The sequence below is a fragment of the Acomys russatus genome, chromosome 8 (assembly GCF_903995435.1).
Source record: "Acomys russatus chromosome 8, mAcoRus1.1, whole genome shotgun sequence".
In the NCBI taxonomy this organism is placed as follows: Eukaryota; Metazoa; Chordata; class Mammalia; order Rodentia; family Muridae; genus Acomys; species Acomys russatus.
In genome coordinates, this window is record NC_067144.1 from 53,823,194 (window position 1) to 53,845,840 (window position 22,647).

At 34.1% G+C, this 22,647-nt stretch overlaps 1 protein-coding gene across 6 annotated transcripts in view; it reads right to left on the reverse strand.

Annotated features, from left to right (window-relative positions):
- Robo2 (roundabout guidance receptor 2) overlaps positions 1–22,647 on the reverse strand; it is a 1,234,122-nt gene that overhangs the window by 93,221 nt on the left and 1,118,254 nt on the right. For 5 of the 6 annotated variants that reach the window (XM_051150142.1, XM_051150140.1, XM_051150141.1 and 2 more), the window contains 2 exons: positions 19,799–19,810; positions 1,953–2,077 (listed from right to left, as the gene is read on the reverse strand). In XM_051150142.1, the coding sequence (XP_051006099.1) occupies positions 1,953–2,077; positions 19,799–19,810 (137 nt within the window). The remainder of the gene's footprint in view (positions 1–1,952; positions 2,078–19,798; positions 19,811–22,647) is intronic. The other variant, XM_051150139.1, reaches the window with a different exon arrangement.

The following is a 22,647-nucleotide window of genomic DNA, read 5'->3' on the forward strand; positions in this document are numbered from 1 at the left end:
CTAGGCACCAAGACGTTTCTCCAGCCCCTCACTTTTTTCTTAACCTCTCATTTACTTCATTCCCATGGGGCGGAGATAATGGTGAAAGAAATAAAATTATATCTGCTATTATAAGGAAATCAACATACCTAACAATACATTTTATGTAATTATTATTATTTTAATTAATTATTTATTTATTCACTTTACATCCTTTGTAGTCCTATCCCTCCTCACCTCCCACCTTCTCTCCCTCTCCCCCTCCCCTATTCCTCAGAAAAGGGAAGTCCCCCTTCCCATCCACCTCAGATCATCAAGTTGCATTAGGACTGAGCTTGTTCTTTTCCCCTGTAGCCTAGCAAAGCAGTTCCCCTAGGGGGAAATGATCAAAAAGCTGGCAAGAGAATCCATGTCAGAGACAACCCCTGCTCCCTTTATGAAAGGAACCATATGAACTCTGAGACTCACTGGCTACCTCTGTGGAGTGGGCCTGGTTTCAGTCCATAAAGGATCCTTGGTTAGTCCTCAGCCAACCACAAGCCCCTCTGGGCCCTGGTTAGTTGGCTCTGTTCGTCTTCTTGGGGAGCTCCTGCCACCTCCATGTCCTTTGCTCCATCCTCCACCTTTTCAATAAGACTCCCTATACATCACCCATTGTTTTCCTGTGAGTAGCAACATCTGTTTCTAGGAGCTGCTAGAATGTTATTTCACTTTGTCAAACAATACAGGGGCAATGCTTAAGTTCTCTTAATAATTACTTTTAAAATGACTGATGATTATGTTAAATACCTTCTGTTCATAGGACCAGAATACCAGAACACCAGAATACATATATATTGGAGCTATATTAAGAACGTTATTTGTATGCATGTAAATTATTTTAATGTATAGCTAATAATCAGTGAAAAGACGTGCTTCCTTTTTTTTTTTTTTTTTTACCATGTTTTACAATTCTATCTGAAATAAACTTTTTAAAGTGAAGAGTCAAAGATCTCCGAGGTAAAAGTCATCTCTTGCAAAGATTTCAGAAAGTTTGTCAATATCAACTGCCAACATTTAGATATTTTATTATACCCAACCCTCAAAAAAATTCTTCCAGGTATTTGAGTGGCAAGCGACCATACTGAGAAAGAACACTGAATACTTGTTTTTGAGAAATGCATGCCTTGTTGGGTTATTTATAGAGCTTGTAGAAGGAACAGACAGCTCATTTCAAGAGGAATATGCAGACAGGTTAGTCTAAGAACTTTCTTAATTTCTCCTCAGCTTCAGGCTGGAAGTTTGTATAGCTTCAACCTAGAAGCTAAGCAACTGCTCACAGTTGAACCAAGTTTTACTTGAGAAAATTAATGAGCCCAGTAGAGTTTCCCAAAGACTCTAAGAGTTGATTTTGGCCAGAAGGATCACAGGAAAACCAGAGAGTGGTGTCCTGTGTAAAATGTGTTGTTTCCTGTCTAGCCTTATTCTGAAGAAATCCATAGGGGAAAAGGAAGAAAGAAATTCCTCCGCTATTAAATGAAAGTGTGGTCATGTTTGTGATATTTCCATACTGCCTAGACAGGGGGCTGAAATCGGATTCAATCACAATTATCTGGATTTAAAAAAATCCTCCCATTTCTTATATGCCAAGGATTATTCTAGGCACTTTATATGTGTCACACGATTTAAACATACCATGCCACTAAATGTAAGAAAGGACATGACTATCACCATCAGAAATTTCAAATATACATGTAGGCTGGGGTATGAATTTCTTTATTTTTATTTTATGTAAGGTATAGGATTTAAAAAATAACCCTGGCAAATAAAGGGTGCTATATTGGAACACTTGACATCCAGTTCTTTTAGACTCATTCCTTTCTCAGAAATAACATACAGAAATAACATCGATAGCAGGGGAAGGAAAGGTCTGAGGGTCACTAAGAGAGGCAAGGTTCAGAGATATCAGAAACGCAGTCATGTCCCCCACTCACCTGGCTGCCTTCTTTCTGCCAAAAAACAGCTGGCTGTGGGTTTCCTTTAGTTTCACAGGGGAATGTCACTGTTCGGCCCTGAGCAACAATCTGATCTCTTGGCCTAACCACAAACTGTGGAGGAGCTAGAATTTAAAAGTAAAGAAAGTGTAAATATCAACCTTTGACAACAATGAAAAAGATATCAAAGAGAAAATCTGGATCTGGGTGGCTGGCTCAGAGCCAGAGCAAGGCTAAGTGTCTTTACTTACTTTATAGGATTTGTCGCAACACAAAGAAAGCAAGCACAAACTCTCAAACACAAGTGAGGTTACTACCAGACACTCTTTAAACACACTACATTAGCACCCTATCTTAAATACCTGCTTAGGAAAACAGACTCTTCATAATTCTAACCTCAAGACAGAATGTAGTTTCTAGTTTGGATCTGCATTTTGAAAAGGTGAAGTTGAAAAAGAACCAATATCTTAAGCAACTATGTCCTTCCTCAAAAATCAATGTATTAGCAAACACAAATTTCTTCATAAGGTTTTCAGGATTTTATATAGGATCCCAAAGTGTAAATCTCAAGTACAAAAGGTTTCCTGAATCTCAACCAACATTTCAATAATCAAGCCTTGACACTTTCAAAACACTGCGGCACTGGAGAGATGATGATTACATACCACAGTTACCAAAAATATAAACTGAGGCATTGAAGCAGTTTGTTCATTTTGAATAACTTCACCAGGCAATCAGTATGTTCTGCTACTGGGTAAAAATGAAAAACACAGGAGTTCACAGCCTTGGGAAAATAAATAAGACAATAAAACTTAGTAATGATGATACTAACAAAACACATCCAAGGATGGTAAATTTAGAGAGAAGACTTTGGTTCTGCTCATATAGGATGAGGTGTGAGAGTGTAATTTGCTATATTATGGCAGCTTTGGAAACCATGTGCATAGACAATGGACATTATAAACAGTTTGGGTAAAGAGCAGCATTTGGACAGTGGAATGATGACCACTTTCCAAGCCAGGAGCTCAGGGAGGAAGTCAGAAGCATGAGGACATCTACCACAAGGCATAGCAGGGAGAAAATGAGCAGGTAAGATTATTAACACAGTATAGAAATGAAGGAGTACGCCACCCTGCCAACTCTGTTGTGGATGCTTCTAGTCTGAGTGACAGCTGCAAAGGTAGCTTTTCAAGGGCTTTAACATTTTAATGAAAATGGATGACATAAGAAACTGTAACTCAATAAAATGAGCATATGGTCAGGAAACCGGTAGAATGGTGCACATAAAGATATGATCCCAAGAATGAGTGACTATTAGGAAAGAAAAGAGATGAAAATAAAAATCCTAATGATGTTCAGAATTAAAAGGGGCCTATTGATTGGGAGGAAAGCAAGAAGTACTAGAGGGTACCCAGAAGTTTCTACAAGGACAGTGTTACACCATGTACGTCTAGGGAAAACAGTATCCTGTGACTCTTAGAATAATTCCTTCTACTTTATAAAGTTACTTAGGCTAGAAACTTGAAACCAATAAAACAGTTTTAAACCAAGCTTAATTCATAGAACTGGGTGTGTACAGAAAACAAAATACTAAGAATTGGACTCGGGAGAATTGTAACAATATATAATGTCCTATATGGGCAGAACCCAAAGGGGCATTAGAACAGAATATCCCTCATAAACATATAGCCAACTATACTTATTAACACTAATTCTAGTATTGCATAAATATCATAATTTTATCAAAGGAAAATAAAATCAATACTTGTTAGGCCAAAATTTGTATTCTGTTATAGTTCCTCTTTATTCAACCAATTTAATATGTAGTGTGGAGATGGAAGGAAAGAAATTTCCTAAGTTAAAACTTTCTCTATAGCTATCTATGATGGGGGAGACACATTCCAACAGCATGGAGAAAACAGATTTATGGATCTATAGAGTAGTATCATTGGTATTGCCTTCTAGTTTTCAGGAGATTACATGCTCCTTAAATTTTCCTGCTCTTTCTATACTATTATGCTGAACTGGCAGATACATTGATGTCTGTCTTAAATAGGAAAATAGCCTAAATAAATATTATATAATTATGTCAGAAAAACATTAAAAACACAAGAGTATCAATTTTTCTTGTTTTATTTTGTTTTGGTTTTTTTGTTTAGTTTAGTTTTGTTTTGTTTTGTTTTAGATAATGTTCCTTTCTATAGCTCTGGCTGTTCTAGAGTTCATTTTGTAGACCAGGCTAGGCTTGAACTCTGAGATCTATGTGCTTTTGCCTCCTGAGTACTGGGATTAATGATGTGCACCATAAAGCCTGGCTTCAGAAGTGTCCACCTTTCAGTAGGCATAAAATCACCAGGTGTTTACCATGTTCTGTATTATCTAAGCTTTTCCATACATATTTTAATAAATATGTACGAGTCAGTATATAAGTATTTGCCTTTGTAAGCCAAGAAGGAAAGACTATTAGTGGCAACTGGCATGTTACCTTCAAGATAAGTGTTATGTAATTTAACTTGCATCTTTTCTTCAAAATTTAATAACTCATATAGATTGAAATCAGTAACAGCACTCAAAAAGCCCCATAGTCACATTAGGTCACGTGACCTTTTTGATATGAGAAAGGCTTTAAGCTGTCCCAAATAACACTAGTAGAAGTTTGCAGCTCTAGGAGCTCTAATTAGTACTATTTCATTTAATATTTAAATTATAATAATCAGTACAATACATAATAAATTTGTCAAATAAGAATGTGTAAAAGCATATGATAATCCATCCTTTATTTATTTTGATAAAAATTACTGTTACTTGAGGTATTCCTATAGATATCTTTGAAGTTGACTTCCCAACATTAAAAGTCTTTCTGTAAGATTTATTTTAGTTCATATATGCATGTATATGCGTGTGCTGCTCAAATGTTGGTGCACATGCGTTCAGAAACCCATAGAAGGAACATGCCAGATGAGGTATGGGATCCTCTACATCCACAGCTATAGGTAACTGTGAGCCACCTGATGATGTATGTACATTCAGGAAGCAGTTTTTGTTGTTGTTTTGTTCTTTGTGCGGCACTCAGAAGAGGGAGGCACACTGATGTCTCCTGGAATTTGAGGAGACCTTGGTCTGTATAAGTTTCAAATTATCTGTGGTGATAGTGAGGTTCTGTCTAGAAACCAAGTATGCAGAAAATACATGGATAAAAGATAAGAAAAGAACCAGAGGAGAACGTGTAGTGAGGAAAGAAAGGTGATAGTAGGGGACAGTCACCTTTGACCTGTGTGCTCAGCTTACAACACTCACTAGATGAGGGGTAGTGAGGTCACCGGCCATGGAGTGAGTCAGCATAAATGGCAGAGAATGCGGAATTACAACTTTGAGAGGACAAAGGGTTTTAAGAGTCCAAGGACCCAGCATACTGACCCGAATACAGATAAGACCAGATAATTTGTGCTAAAGGGTTTTAACATTTTCCTCTGAAAAAGATCTATTCAAAAATATTTTTACAAGGAACAAATCAGATTTGCCTTTCTGAATAAATGTTTTGGAAGCAATGTGGATGCTAATTGGAGACACTGAATAGAAAAGCAGAGAGAGAGGCAAAGGGGTAGATAGCCTTAGAAAACTGGTGCAGAAAATCCATGTGGGAATTGAACTGTATTGGACGCACATAAAGAAAATGGGCTATCACTTAAAGTAATCTCCCACACTGCATCACTACAGTTATTGCTGATGGTGGATTCTAAAAAGAACAGAAAATGATCATTTCCTGAACTTTTATTCTAACTTTATAAAAAAAAAACCTACAAAATGCTTTACTGGTATTATTTATAAAACATGCCTTGCATGAAATATTTACTCATGATTCACATTTATTCTAAGGGACTGTATTAATATGTTACATTTTTAATGATTGTAATCACTTCTTGTTGCTGGAATTCGACTCATGGCTCCCAAAAGACCTGCCATTATCTCACCTTATAAAACATTGAAGCATTTAACAAAGCAAATTTCAAAATGCCTATGTCTTTGAAAATGCTTGACCTATTGTCACCTGAAGTCTAGACAACAACAAAAATTAAAACAGCACTTTTACTTTGGGAGACTCCCTGCCAAAGGTCTATATTGCAATCTCTGTGCCAGAAGACTGGCTACAGAAATTTATTGGGGTTGGGGTGGGGCTGAAATTTATAACAACAACAATAATTCCTCTGGGAACATTCCATTGCACCAGTATGTCTGCAAGGTGGTGTTGAAAATTATTTGAAAGAAGTGAATGGATGATGGCACCAATAGGACAGAGCACAAAAGCACCAAGTGCGCTGTGCATTACAGATTCCTAAGAGAGAGCTCATGAAGTATAAGAAAGAACATTAGGATCTCAAGATGCAGCAAGTCAGAACCTCAAAGCAACTGAGGAAGATTGAGTGGTAAACTAGATGAATTTGTTTATTAGAGAAATGGCAATTCACCTGTCTTTAAGGCAAAAAAATATAAAATACATATTTGTAACCTCTAAGACCTGAAAATATTAGACAGACGGGGCACAGCCATGATGTCCTATACTACTTGCTCCATCTACCAGATGATTATATCTTGTTTCTATGTCTATAAGAGGAGATATGAAGAAGCCTGGTGCCACAATTCAAGGTTTAATCAGAATGTGTTAAGGAAAAACAGCAGCTCTCTAAGAGAACTGCTTTGTAGGACTTCTGGAGAAGCCCACTCTAATATCAAAAGGTCAGTGAAGATTGCAAGTCTGGGGTAGTTCATTCGAAACTGTGTTTTGAGAATTTCAACAAAATGCACAGTAAATTAGATTTGATTTCTGCTAATTTATGCCTCGATGCTGCATTCAGCTCATGCTGGCTTCCATCAAAGTCATGCTACAGCACTCTTATGCTAATTCCTGCTGGTGAGTCAGAGTGTGTGGAATGGAAATCAGAAAGCTGAACATGAGTAGGAAGCATAGGCCATGCTCGAGGTGGGCTTCGAGACGAAGGGAGGGGCACCTTAAAGGTTAATCACATCATGTTCAAGTTGTTTCTACAGGAAAATATGACTTCCTGTGGCAGTCATTAACATGGAAATAGCCATGCAGCAGTTAGATACATTTATATGTCATATGCTGTAGCTACAGTTAGGCTCAGCCACTGTCATTCTTGGATTATAATTGTGTACCAGAATGAATCAATTTTGGCTTCTGTGATAAACATTTGAACTTACTAACTAACGTAGGAAACACTCTTATGATTATATTTTGCTTATTAAATGCTAATATGTTCTCTAAGAATATTTTCAAAGCAATCTCCTCCACCATTTGGTTGAGCTACAAATGTACATAAGTCACAACTTCTTTAACACATTGTCAAAACTCAATAGCTGAGTGCTAACCCTGTGCCACAGACCACGGTAACCATCCACAGGCATTAGTTCCTTTCTAATATAAAAATTTGCACTTCTAGACTATACATATTTTATATAAACACCAGGGAGTTAAATTGTTTAAAGAATGCTTCAATTATTACATTAAAATATTATATTCGGGCATAAATTTGACATGTGGTTTATTTCAATGTTCTATTGAATTGACTAATTTAAAATGACTGGCATTGGACTATGCCTGGATTAGACTCATAAATTTGCATTTTATATCAATCAAAAGATAAGAATTTAAGGTTATAATTTCTAATATGGTAAAATATGTGAAAGATATACACAAGGTTTTCAGGACTAGTGTATTCCTTGCTACTTGCACAGTTATGTGGCTGTTCTTGTATTCCTTAAACCCTGGCTTCTATTAGCCTAACCTTGCTGGCGTAGGTGTGCCTGAACATATTTTGACCATGTACTTGCTATGTTTTCATTTATTTCAACATATATAAGAAACATATTTTTATTCGATATGTGTTGTTTCTTTAATTTTCCTGTCCTTGTGTCTTATTTTCTGGGGGGAAAATGTTGTAACTTATTCCTGCATTGAAATATTTGTCAAATTGTGAATTCTAAATGAATGCATAGAAGGTTTTTAAAACTGTTATGAAGAGAACATTCCACATTTCCCCATCTCATTACATTTAAAGTGTTCAACACATTCTGCTGACTGACCATGACAGTTTGGGTAGAAGGAAAGGCAAAGAGTATATGTAGTTTGTAAAAAAGAAAATATTCTATGCAATTCTGAGATTCCTACACAGAATTCAATGTAGAGTGCTATGTACAGCAATGTAAAAAGACCACAAGCAAATATCCACAATGTCGGAGGAAACCAAACACATTAAAAAAGATTGACATTTTGTAGCACTGAGATGGGGGTTACCAAGTATCATTTAACTTTATATAACTAATGAAAAAAGTGTGAAGTGACGTCCTTGTAATAGAAGAGATGCCAGCAACAAGGCATGCGCACTCATTTAAATGATGAGTTCTAATTGATAAATGATTCGTTCTTCAGCTCATTTAATTGTACTTATTTTCTATGTTTGACACTTTACACACTTTCAAAATAACTGTTAATATTGAATACATAATGTCATAAAATACTTGACTTTTAAGCACAATTTATCTAAGAAGATGAAATTTATTTGTAATGGAAAATACAAATTAAAAATTCAGAATGTATAATGATCATCTTTAAAGCCTGTGCAATTAAATTTTATTCATTTTTATTATTTCCAAGGAATTATAAATTATCAAGTTTCTAAATAACATAATTTATCAAATAAATAAGGTGAATCCACTGCAGCTAGTCTTCCAGAGGTGATTTTTGGTTGATTTCTAAGCCAGTAAGTCTCAGTTAATATTGTAAAATTCTTATTCTAAGTAAAATACCTATTTCTACTTTTTCTTTCTACAAATATCTATTGTCTCTATCTGCTTTTTGGTGTCAATTTTTTTTTAGGAAAGTACTGAATGTATTATTGCTCTCATAAGATGAAGTAAATTAAATAGTCAAGAGAAAAAAGTGGCTATGGTGAGTAGTCTTTGCATCTGTTTGTATTTTATATTCTACCCTTGCCTAGAGGTTTTACTCACATAAACAATTGCTTCAATAATTGTGTGTCTAAAGACATCTTGCTGCCAAGCTGTGCCTCTCTAGAGTTTTGAATGACCTTTATAGAACGCATTGATTTCAAGAAGACTAATTTTAGAGGTGAGTGTAATACTTGAGATCTTCCCTAATCACTGTCTATGGAAAATCTGATGGCTAGAACACCCAATGAGGTTGGCCAATGATGTATTATCTCGGTGACTATAAAATAACAGAGAATAACAGTGGATAGAATTCTGAGAGTGAAAGAAGGGGAGGGTGAACCTGTAAAACAGGAAGTGTGAGAGTATACATCATCCATTGCATCACCGGATTTGTTTGTTTGTTTGTTTTGGTTTTTGTTTTGAAAATGGCAGTCTAAATCAAATTCTTTTTGTGGTTTTGATAAAAAGAAGGATTTTATGAGTGGAGTCATGCGATTTTCAGAGTAAATGGCCTTCATTTAGAAAATCTCCATTAATTTTGTAATGTTATTAAATATTTCTACATTACAGCGAATATTGTAATTCACTCAAAACTAGGACAGACATGCTTAAGAAGAACTTTAAACTCTATTAGATTTCAGATTACTGAAGGAGATTTACTCTTAATTATAGGTAAGTGGAGGAAGTTATGTAAGTCAAGAAAATTATTCTGTGTTTTAATAGGCAAGTGTTACAGAACTTCTCATTATTCAAAAGACACAAATTGAAATCTCTTATGAAAAATATGTCAATATTCTTAACAAATTACCATTTTAAATCTCATTTTCTATGTTATAGGTACCTTAGTTTTTAAAAAATAGTATATTTCTTATTTATTTGCTTTACAATTTTTCCATTAAATATACTTTTACCATATTATCTACTATTTGATTTATTTTTATTTTTTATTATTTTCTTTTTTACATATAAATTTATATTATTACACATATATACAATAAACTACCTATAGCAAGAAGAACCACGAACAATCAAAAATTACATAAATGTTACATTCCTAGTGTTTTGGCTGTTTGTATTTGGCAACCTTGAAGAAAACATCTTGATTAAGATTTTAGTAATAAAATAGTGAAGTTCTGCTTTTAAAGAAACTTAATTTATGAGGGAAATGGTTTAATATTTTAAAAAGCTAATTATTTAATAAGAGTCTATCTAAACACATGATCTAACTTTTAAACCAACAAAATAAGAATAAAGTGTGATGGAAAGAAAACTCTAAATTGCTCCAAATTCCTAAATTAGAAAGAGTGCAGTCCCGAAATATGGAACTGAAGACATTGCAAAATTGGGAATGTGGAAGGAAAGCCATAGTTTAAAGGTAATTCTTCAAATAAGTGGTGAGACAAGACATCCATTTTTACTCACTTAACCTGTCAACTTGCCAGAACTCTCTCATCAGCAATCTAGCTCCACTAGGAAGGCTGCTCACATCCTATTATCTCACTTTTTTTAGAGAAAGACTGCACAAAATGCCAATCAGAAAAAGTTAAAGAAAGAAAAAAATGCAACCAAGGAACAAGTGTACTGATACTGAAGGGTTGCATAGTTAACAGAATTTTAATATGCAATTGCAATGTTTCTTAATAACATTAATTACACGCTTAGTAAGGCACCATCCTAACTCATTAATGCTTTCTTTTTGTTACATTTTATCTGCTACCAGCAGAATAGAAGATATGAGATTGGCCTGTTACTATTAATATTGCTTGATTTTTTAATGGCACTATTTAAAGCTGCTTGCATAAACATTTCCAGGTAAGTATTACTTATGTATATATGCATATATGTATATCAAGTAAGTGTGCCAACATTTGTTATGCACCTAGGCATACTAAAGGTTATACTACACCTTAAGACAGAAGAAAGATGACCACAGTACTCTCTAGCAAAGCACTAATATTTTTATATAGCAGATGATATAATATCAAAAATAAATTTCAGAAATAATTATGGCAAAATTATTTTAAAACATATTAAGAGATATTTTGCTTAACTAAAAAGTTTTAGTTATATATTTAATGAGTATAATTATACACCAATAACCTGAGTAATATGATATATTTAAATAAGTTATGGAGTAATTCAAATGTTACATAGAAGATTTATGTGTAATGCACATATTAGAATTCTTTTTTAAAAATTTTTTTATTAATTTATTCTTGTTACATCTCATTGTTTATCCCATCCCTTGTATCCTCCCATTCTTCCCTCCCCCCCCCATTTTCCCTTTATTCCCCTCCCCTATGACTGTTCCTGAGGGGATTACCTCCCCCTGTATATGCTCATAGGTTATCAAGTCTCTTCTTGGCAACCTGTTGTCCTTCCTCTGAGTGCCAACAGGCCTCCCCCTCCAGGGGACATGGTCAAATGTGAGGCACCAGAGTACGTGAGAAAGTCATATCCCACTCTCCACTCAACTGTGGAGATGTTCTGACCGTTGGCTAGATCTGGGTAGGGGTTTAAAGTTTACCGCCTGTATTGTCCTTGACTGGTGCCTTAGTTTGAGCGGGACCCCTGGGCCCAAATCTGCCTATCATAATGTTCTACTTGTAGGTTTCTAGGACCCTCTGGATCCTTCTACTTTGTTATTCTCCCATGCTTCTCTCATCTAGAGTCCCAATAGGAGGTCCTCCCCTCTGTCCCAGTTTCCTGGTAAGTGAAGGCTTTCGTGGGACATGCCCCTTGGGCTAGTATGCAGATATAAGTGAGTATATACCATTTGCGTCTTTCTGCTTCTGGGTTATCTCACTCATTATGATCATTTCTAGCTCAATCCATTTATCCACAAATTTTGGGAATTCCTTGTTTTTAATAGCTGAGTAGTATTCCATAGTGTATATGTACCACAGTTTCTTTATCCATTCTTCTACTGATGGATACTTAGGCTGTTTCCATGTTCTGGCTATTATCAATAAGGCTGCTATGAACATGGTTGAGCAAAGTTTCTTGTTGTGTGCTGGAGCATCTTCTGGGTATATTCCAAGGAGTGGAATAGCTGGGTCTTGAGGAAGCCCTATTCCCATTTTTCTGAGATAGCACCAGATAGAACACATGTTAGAATTCTTAAAGTCAATATATCCTGACAACACCATGTAAAATTTCCATAATTTCTAAAAAGAAAACTTTAATTTTCTTATAAGGTATGCTTCAGATGGTAATATGATTTATTCATCTTATAGTAGTTTGGAGATGAACATTTATATCTTTAAGAAATATGATATAGTTCCTTATGTACAAAATTTAAACATATTGTTTCTGCTTTATTCATATATGGATATACTATAAATTTGAGATTTTAAACTTTTTATATTTAATGTTCTATAATGTTCTATAAATGTTTATTCTTCTGTTCCCTGATATTGCACAGAAAAAAAGAGAAGTTAATGATATGAGAATTCTACCAGAAACCCAAACCACAAATTTTAAAATATTCTGCTCACTAGTCAAGCATGGAAGAGAATGAGCGCCCATGTTGGATGCCTTTATATTTTACCTCTGCCCCTTTTCAAGTCTGACTTTACAGAAATATCTCTCAGTATTGCCAAATGGTATTTTTTTATTGTGTCCTGGAGTCAAGTGTGATAACTAGCAAATAATTTTTGACTGGTAAGAACAGTAATTAAAATTCAGAAGGCAGAGTATAACTTATTTAAAGAGTGAAGTCTACAATGATTGCCTGGATTTTAAATGATCCATTCAACCTTCAATTCCTGGTGTTGTTTCTATGAATATGTTATGGTACACAATACGTTTCCTGAGTATGTTATTAAAGTTACTAATTAATTTATTTTTAAGAGTTATATTAATTAGGTGAACGTAAATGATTATATAAGATTTCTAAGGAAGGGTGCTGTTTCTAAAAAGGAGCTGTTCTCAGAAGGTAAGTCAGAGAAATTAGATATAATATGCATATGGTGATTCGAATAAGAATGGCTCCCCTAGAGTCACATGTATGAATGTTTGGTTCCCTGTTGGTGGAACTCTTGGTAATGTTTAGGAGGAGTGTCTTTGTTGGAGGTATGCACTGGGAATGGGCTTTGAAATTTCAAAAGCTCACATCATTCCCAGACAGCTCTCTCTGCCTAGTGCTTGTGGATCAAGATTTACACTCTCCCTACCATAATATCAGGTTATGTACTGTAACCCTCAGAAACCATGAGCTTCAAATTAAACACATTCTTTCATAAGTCATGATGGTCACTGTGTATTATTTCAGCTGTAACAAGGTCACTAATGCAAGACAGAAAAGATTTGAGGTCCAGCCACTAGAGTGTAGTGGGCAGGCTCTAAAATCTGTGATACTGGCCAACATCTAAGTCAATAAACACTTCATGAGTATATCTCCCAAAATTCTGAGGATAAACCCAGATAAGAGTCGAAGTAGGGTATCCTCCACCCTTCAGTCATGTGTGCATTTGGCAGTTGTATCAGCAAAACTTCCTCATAACAAATGGATGCCATTTTAAATCATTATATAGTTGGCAGTTGTTTGTGCATCGACAAAAGAAAGCTCTCATACCTAAAGAGCATCTTGTTTACAAAGAAGGGGATATGAATGAAATGAAACAGGGGTCTCATATGGAAATGCACAAATCTTTCTAGTTCTGTTGTTTGTTAACAGGTATGCAGATACTAAGGAAAATTGCATTTTTTTTTTTTTGATAGACTGTTAAGAAAACTTTTCAAGTCCGAACACTGAATGACCATGAGACAACGTCCATTTTTTTCAGAACAAGTAAGTTCAATGCTTCTGAATTTAACTAAATAATTAAATAGTAAGAGATCAAAACAGGATTCAAGTTAATTAGATCATCATATTAACTTATTATCCATTTAATTAATGACAAAAGGAAGATAGTAATAAATGTGAAATAATGAACCCATATCCTCTAAAACTTATCCAAAGAAACAAAATGTTTTTAGAAATCTTCCAATTCTCTAAATGAGACTGTATACAGAACAATTCTCCATCAAAAATTTCCCCTTCAAAATTATAAAAAAAAATAAGTAAATGGGCCAAATGATACAAATAAATAGGTAACTGAAAAGTGAAGCTTAAAATGGAAATAAGGAAAACAAAAAAAATAAAGAAGTAAAGCATCCTTAAATAAGAAGAAATACTTCGTAATTGTAATTGAAAAATTGAGTCTTTCAGTTGGCATTAAAACACATATAAAATTGTGTTATAAGATTGATGTCTTTCGCCAGGCGGTGGGGGCACATGCCTTTAATCCCAGCACTCGGGAGGCAGAGACAGGTGGATCGCTGTGAGTTTGAGTCCAGCCTAGTCTACAAAGTGACTCCAAGACAGCAAGGTTACACAGAGAAACACTGTCTCCAAAAACAAACAAACAAACAAACAAACAAAAACAATTGATGTTTTCATATTACTGCAAAGAAGTTGACAAATGGGATGAAGACATAGACAAGGCAACATAACTGATATGTTTGAGGAAATAAAATATCTTACAGAAGAAAATATTCTTAAGAGAAAGTTAACAAACCATATTCTTTAGATTAAGGGATTTAATTGTATCTCAGCCACATTAAATACCAGATGATCAACATTGAAAGCTAACACATCAAATTCATAGGAAGAAAGAATATCAACGATCTTGCAGTAAAAGAAAATCTCAGTCAAGAGGGAAAACCATTCTGGAAGCTTTATAATTCAGGGAAGTACCATTCAATTAAAAAAAAAAAAAAAAAAAAAAAAAAAGAAGAAGAGCTTCCTTCCCACATTCTGGGAATGATGAAGAAGGTATTATATAAAACTTTTAAAAGCAATTAGTTCTTGTACATACTGTGGATTATACATGCTAAAGTCAATGCAGTATTAGAAATAATATATGACTACATTTTCTCTTAAAAATTAGCCTAGCTAAAGATATTCCAAATGTTTCAACATGATGAAAATACTATTAAAATATATAAGACATACCAATATTTTAATGGAGTCAATAAATATGAAAAACTGAAAAAGTATTCTTCAGTAATGATTAATTGAAACTTTACAAAAACCAGTTTTTTAGTGCTAGGTACAGAAAACATAGCACTTGCAAGTAGGAAATGACTACCCTCATCTGAGTAATGGCTCTTCCATGGGAGAGAGACGTCTGTAAACCAAACCACACATCTTCTGGCAAAACACACCCAATACAGTTTTAGAAGATATTGCAAGATGAAGTGTAAGAACTATGAGCTTTCTAACTTTAAAAGTAACTGAAATAGTTAAAATATTAACTTATGTGTAAATACTAAAGTTCAACCTTGGTTAGAATATGAAGGGGTTGGAAATATTTGACATTTTATTCTCTAAGTCATGTGTGAATTATAGTTTTCTCTCAATAACCTTTTCTTTCTTGTTTTTTTTTTTTAATTGAGTTTTTTTGTGGAGTAAAATTATTTAGTTCTTAAGTAATTAAATTCTACTCCAACGTATAAAGAGAATTAGCTAATATGTGGATAAAGCTATGTCCCTAAAGATTTGTTTAAAATACTTTTCTTTCTTTTTTTTAGAAAGTGATAACTTACAGACATGAATGTTTTACGTGCATGTATGATAGTTCTTCGGGTGTGTACAGTGCCCATGGATGCCAGAAATGGATGTGGCATCTCTGTAAATTGGAGTTACAGATGGTTGTGAGTGCCATGTGAGTGCCTCATGGATCAGCAAGTTCTACAAACCACTGAGACATTTCTCTAGCACTGTTTCTTTAAAAATAAATCATTTAATATGGTTTTTGCAACTGTGTATCATTTTCCAGTACTTATAAATACTTGCTTGGCACACTCTATCCAAATGTAATGAACATTTGTGTGTGTGTGTGTGTGTGTGTGTGTGTGTGTGTGTGTGTGTGTGTGTATAACTAAGTTAGTAAGCGTTTAGAAATGTCTATGAAGTTATATATGGCATTTGCTGCTGTTCATGGTTTCCAGAAGTTTCACCTGATCCACTCAGCTTTTCCTCTCTACAGCTGAAGCAATCAGCAGCTAGCATATGGTACGTAACACACAAAACGGAAGAGAGCTTAGCTTCGCAGGCAAGGCAGCTGGTGAATTTGACAGTTCTTTTCCAAATTGCTCATCATGTTTTGAATTACTGCTAAGAAAAAAAATGTGTTGCCCATCTCCAAAATAGATGTTCACTTATATTTTTACGCAAAAGAAACACTTCCAATAAGAAGATAAACCAGATGGTTACAGGAAAAGTGGTAGGCTCCCTACCGAGACCATCTTACTATTGTCAGGTCTCTTGTCAGATGTTTCCAAATAAACAAATAAATACTTCACTATTCCTAGCTAGCTTATGCCCTCAGTAGCTTTTTTTCCCCTTATCTTATGAACCTTGACTTTGGAACAGTGTCAAAAGTAAAGTATGAAGGCTTTGATATCTATCTATATCTATCTATCTATCTATAGAAATTTTGAAGTTTCCAATAATTCTGAATTTGGCTTCTACACAGAACACAATGAAGAAGCTTCTTCTGGAATAACAAAGTGATTGTTTCTGAAGCCTTAAATGCTTCAGAATCTGAATTTGATTTATATGTTTTCTTTTAAAATCCTTTCATAAGAAGTAACCAGGAGCATTTCTCTAGACTATGTGTTTGTTTGAAAATATTCTCCCTTACTTGCATTAGAATTAGAAAGTAATTTTCTCTTCTCTGTATGATGTTTTAAAATACTCTTTCTGCTATCTCTAAGATCCTCTGAGTTGAAAAAACTTGTGTTTGATTCTACTAACACATTTGAATAATAATGAGTTTTCAATGATATATTTAATTCATTATGTCCATTGACGTATACCTTCTAGCCTTATTATCAAAGTGTCGATGTCTATATTAAATGTATTGAGAGTCATTCTAAGAGCTAATGCAGGTTCACAGCAGTCTAATCTCTTCATTGTCAGCTTTTTCTTTACTAATCCAATGAAAATGTATCTAACTTTCAATTTCCTAAGTTCGTAGCAGTTGTCACATGTGAAGCATAGCTCTTTATACTTCTGAGCACTGTCATAAGTCATTCAAGACAGATTTATGAAATGACAGACTTTCTAAGATAAAGTATAATGTGTCAAAAAGCTATTCTTTATTTCCAATCCAATGGGAATTTAAGAAATTGTTTCAAACAAGAATAAATTTGGAAATAACTTTTGAAACTCACTCCCGGTGACAGCAACATCTCAGAACACGGAGCACTCCATTTTGTTTTCAATGCTTTTCTCTTTGTTTAAAAGTTGGAAAAGTATTAGAGGCTATTAACATTGTCATGTATTCTGAGAACTTCTTAAATAAGTTAAGAGATCATAATGTGGCAGCATTTATTTCTAGGTACCAAGTTCTGTAAGTTGAATCTGTTTATTTTTCTGTTCATTTGAAAACTGCTTGTTCTTCTGAGTGCCACCAGGTCTCCCCATCCAGGGGACATGGTCAAATATGAGGCACCAGAGTACGTGTGAAAGTCATACCCCACACTCCACTCAACTGTGGAGAATGTCCTGTCCATTGGCTAGATCTGGAGACCTGGTGGCACTCAGAGGAAGGATAGCAGGCTACCAAGAAGAGACTTGATACCCTATGAGCACATAAAGGGGGAAGAAGTCCCCCTCAGTCACAGTAATAGGGGAGGGGAGTAAGGGAAAAATGGGAGGGAGGGAGGAATGGGAGGATACTAGAGATGAGATAACCATTCAGATGTAATAAGAATAATTAATAAAATAAAATTTAAAAATTTAAAAAACAAAAACTGCTTTTTACAATTACAATATCTGAAAGGTTTTTTTCTATAATATTTTTCCATTGACAAGTACTCTCATCTATTTTAACATTGACAATCAGAACCATAGATTTATTCTCTTAATATACATTAAAATTTTTAAACTTGTGAAGTTATTACTGCCTAGTTATTAAGACTTCTAATAATGTTAGAATCTTGTCTTTCCAATTACTATGCTTTAGCTTTTATCTTTAATGGATATGCAATTTATGCATAAATATCTTAGTTAATAAATTTTATTATATAATAAATTTCAATGATGAATTTATTTTTTTGATTCATAAAAAGATCAGTCTACCTAGTTCAGAGATGCTAAGGGAGGAAATCTATTGAAACAGTCACTCTAAGACAGGACTAAAGCACAGTGTTTGATCTAGAATGATCAGCTAACAGCCTATCAGGTCTGAAGTGGTGTTTGAGCCCAGCATAGTTCTGAAATGGCCAGATAAGAGATTATCAGCTCTAGAATGGTGCTCAAGCACAGCATCATTCTAAAATGGATAGGTAATGTAGTACCAGTTGGAGAATGGACATACTGTAGAATAGCAGCTCTTTTCTTTTTCAATGTCATCTTATTCTTCCCCGTTCTGTTATAATTTTAAGTAGCCTCGACTGTAACCTAATTATTAATAAGTGAATTGTTACATATACAAGAAATGAGAATTAAAAATTATAATATCACCGTCCTTGATTTTCAAGCATCAATTCTGAAAACTATGATTGGTTAAGTTGTTATACTTCAAGAAAAAATGTAATTTACAGTTAAAGTGTTTTTAAATCTTAAGTATATTTCAAAATGTTACCATGGCAAACAATAAATGTCTCAGAAACTAGGCCCAGAAGTTAGACAACAGAGGTTTACAGAAACCTTGTATGTATGATCCATGTTAAGCTTAATTAATTCCTGCAGATAATGCAGGATGTTATCCTTGACTTACCAGATACCACAGAGTAAGACTGCTAAGATATGAATAAGAAAGGGTTCTAATAAAATGTATATGAAAAACAAATATTCTTTTGACTCCATGTGCTATTAACATAAAAACAAACTATATGATGAAAGTCTGCTAGTGTTTCAACCAAGGAGGGAAAAATGGTATGAGTTTGGGTCAATTCACATAAAATGTCAACCATGTCAGGTCACTATATTAAGAAGGTTTTGAAACTAGATGGACAATTTATAAAACCATGGAACCTGAACATGTTATTAAAGTACTTCGGGGTACAGATTTTTAAAGTCTTGAAACCATTCATTTATTCAGGCATTTATGCAGCCATATATTCACCTCACAGAATTTCTTTTATTTACAAATATCCAGGGTCAGTTATTCTAAACTTTAAATGAGGTTATTAATTTAATGATTTTAAAATATTTCATCATTAAGACATTCACAAATAATTAGCACTTAAATTTCTGCAAGCACATGCTATTCATTTTGCAAAGCCAAAGCAATAATGAGGTATTAAGCCACAAACACTAATTTTTCATGCCAAAACCACAGATCTCCCCACTCTTTCCCACACTAACATTAAGAATCCATTTTACAATGACATATAGCAAATTTCTATTAAATTTTGCCTATGTAGAAATGCAGATGAGCAGCCATAGAGAGAAATATCCCTGAAAAAATGAGGAGTCTGATTGGCTTGAAATGAAGAAAGCGAATAAGTAAATAAACATTTCAATTTAATGCATAGATTTCTCTTCAGTATATCAAGCATAACTTATTACTTTGTACATACAATAAAAAGGTAGTGTTATGTCTTCCTCCTTGGGAAAAAAGAAGTTTTCAACATATTTCAATAAAATATGTTACTTTATCTGAAAACTGACAGCAACCTCATGTGCCAAGAAAGCAATTACAAAAGATGGTTTACTAGAGCAATTGAAAAGCCAGGAGCAACTACTATAGCAGATAGTCCCTCAAGAAGCATTTTAACATGGGTGAATATATACACTTAGTTCTGTCAAATGCTACTATGCACGATTTATGAAGCACTGTGCAAAGCCATGCCAAATGGAGAGAAAGGTGACTACTTACCAACAGGGCGAACTGTAGACATTACAATGGTGTGGTGAGAACATAAAAAAGAAATTTAAAAAAAAAGAAAAGAAAATTGTCAGAATGCATGATGTGTAATGTTACATTTAAGTATGGACAATAGAGTGAATTCTGTTCTCATAATTCAATTATGAACAGGGTGCCCAAGTCCAATAAAACTGAAAGACGTAAACATAATTCAAAGAAAAAGGTTATTTTTCCAACCTCAGGACCAGCTATGAGAACTTAAAGGGATCATAATTGCCTTCAGTTATGATTTCAGAGACTTCAAGTTAAGGAGTCAAATGCTACTCCAAAGTTAAGAACAGACTGACAACACTATTCAAGTCAATAAGAAGCAATCATAATTTCAGAAAAACAAGGTCTCACTGCCAGAATTAAATAGCAATTGGCTTTTAGGCATGGCTTGTCAGGACCATTCCAAGGATTATAGACAAGTTCTTCATACAAGTTATTTTTTTGTCAGCAATAATTTAGGACCACTTTGCTTTCCATCCATGGATACCACATATATACACATATATGGATACCATATAATATATATTATAACAAAAACGTAACAAATAAGTCTACATGCCTATGGAGCACATCTCCATAGCTCTCTAACCAATCCTGAACCTATTCTCTCCCCTGGGATAGGTGATGAACATGAGTAATATGTTGACTCTTTCTCTCACTGAGCATGTCTCCATACTTATGCTTCATAAAATATATCAGTTGTGTGTGTGTGTGTGTGTGTGTGTGTGTGTGTGTGTGTGAAATCATAACTTTCAATTACAAAAACCCATAGTTATAGGCTGAAATTTTTAGAGACATGGATAATCTCTCTCTCTCTCTCTCTCTCTCTCTCTCTCTCTCTCTCTCTCTCTCTCTCTCTCTCTCTCTCTCTCTCACACACACACACACACACACACACACACACACACACACACACACACACAGACACTGGTTTTGTTTTGTTTTGTTTTTGTTTTTTGAGACAGGATTTCTCTTGACTTCTTGGACTTGCTTCATAGACCAGGCTGGCCTCATACTCACAGAGATCCACCTGCCTCTGCCTCCTCTAATACTGGGATTCAGACATGTGTCATTCTTCCTGGCTCACATACATGATCTTAATATTTTCTTTAAAAATTAATTTCAATTCAGTATGGATAAACAACCATTTCATATAAAAACAATAAATAGGCATTAGAAAATATGTGGTCTCCTATCTAAAAGAATAAATATATTTAGAAGAGTTAACTATATAAAACTGTCCAATTAAAAGGCAATTGTTTTGATCCAAAGGCCAATCAGCCTTATCCCACCATATATAACCATAGTGAATAATAGTGCATTTGTAAAACAAGGTATGGATAGATCTTGCTGATGTTGTTTTGGCGCTTTATAAGAAAAATGCATTTTATCCATGCAATAAGTAGTTCATTTAATCAAGATGCTACTCATAATTCTAAAAATAGTAGAAAAGCTAGATAGATCTGAGATATAACTATTATGTTTATATTTATAATAAAACTATGATGATTGAAGTAACAGTAAGAAAATTCTGGGTCACTACCATACATATTTTATGGTATATTTGATGTAGAAAAGCATTGATAAGTTGCCTGATAACCCATCTTTTTTTATTTTTTGATTTGTTTTGGGTTTTTTGTTTTGTTTTGTTTTTGTTTGTTTGTTTTGTTTTTTCAAGACAGGGTTTCTTTGTGTAGGCTTAGCCTTCCTGGCACTTTGTAGACCAGCCTGGCCTTGAACTCACTGTCTCTGCCTCCCAAGCACTGGGATTAATGGTGTGTGCCACCATGCCAGGCCCTTTTTTGATTTTTCTAAAGGTGTGAATAGAAAGGTGCAAGACTAATAACAGAATTCAGATATAACTTAGACATCACAAATTCTTCCTTTACCCTCACAAATAATTTCTCTTAGTTATGTCAGTATCCAGTAGGAAAAAGAATTCAATTTTGAAATTTGTGCTAATTTGGCAGAAACATAGAATTGGTTCTAAGACATTCTTTCCTAAGAAATACCATTTTCTAAGACTGTTATATGAAATAAAAAGAAGAAACTATAATAAGGAATCAGGTCAAAATAAATAATATATTTTGCATTTATTTTAGACAAGTTTCAAAATTTTTTACTATACTGCTGTGGAAAATATTTCTTCCAATGAGATACTTTACAAAGCAAGCTAACAAAGAAAATCATAAATGAGGGGAAATGGTTGCATAAATGAGGCTACTGTTTTAACATTATATTAAAAAACTACTTACAAATTATTTAATACGTGTTCTTTGATTTGATTATTATGAATGCAAGTTCTTTTACTGACCACTTTTTTCTTTTAATTTTGTTTGCCATGGAAGTTAATGGTAAGGTTGGTGGTAAACTTCATCTGATAACCATTTTGGTTACCATATTTTTGAAATTAAAAAACAAACAAAGAAACAAACAAAAAACTAAGATTTTGATTTTCAATGTTAATTTTTAAAATTCCTTAAACTATCCTCAGTGGGTTAACATTTGCATATTGATACATATTCCATATAAACATCACAATTAAACTGCATGTCCCTGTTCCATAGTATCATTTCATTTTGAAAATAATCAGGTGAATGTCTTCAAAATCAGCAAATTAAACTCGACTATATTCCAGAAATAAATGGAGCAAAATGGGTATGGCCTCTTAGGTCAGTTAACCTCGTAATAAAACAATCCAGAGAAAGACTGACCATTTCATTTATTTGTATAAAGAAATAGACACAGAAAATAAAAGTCATAATTTTGCCCCCATTAACCTTGTAGTGTGAGATTTCCTAACTGCTAGA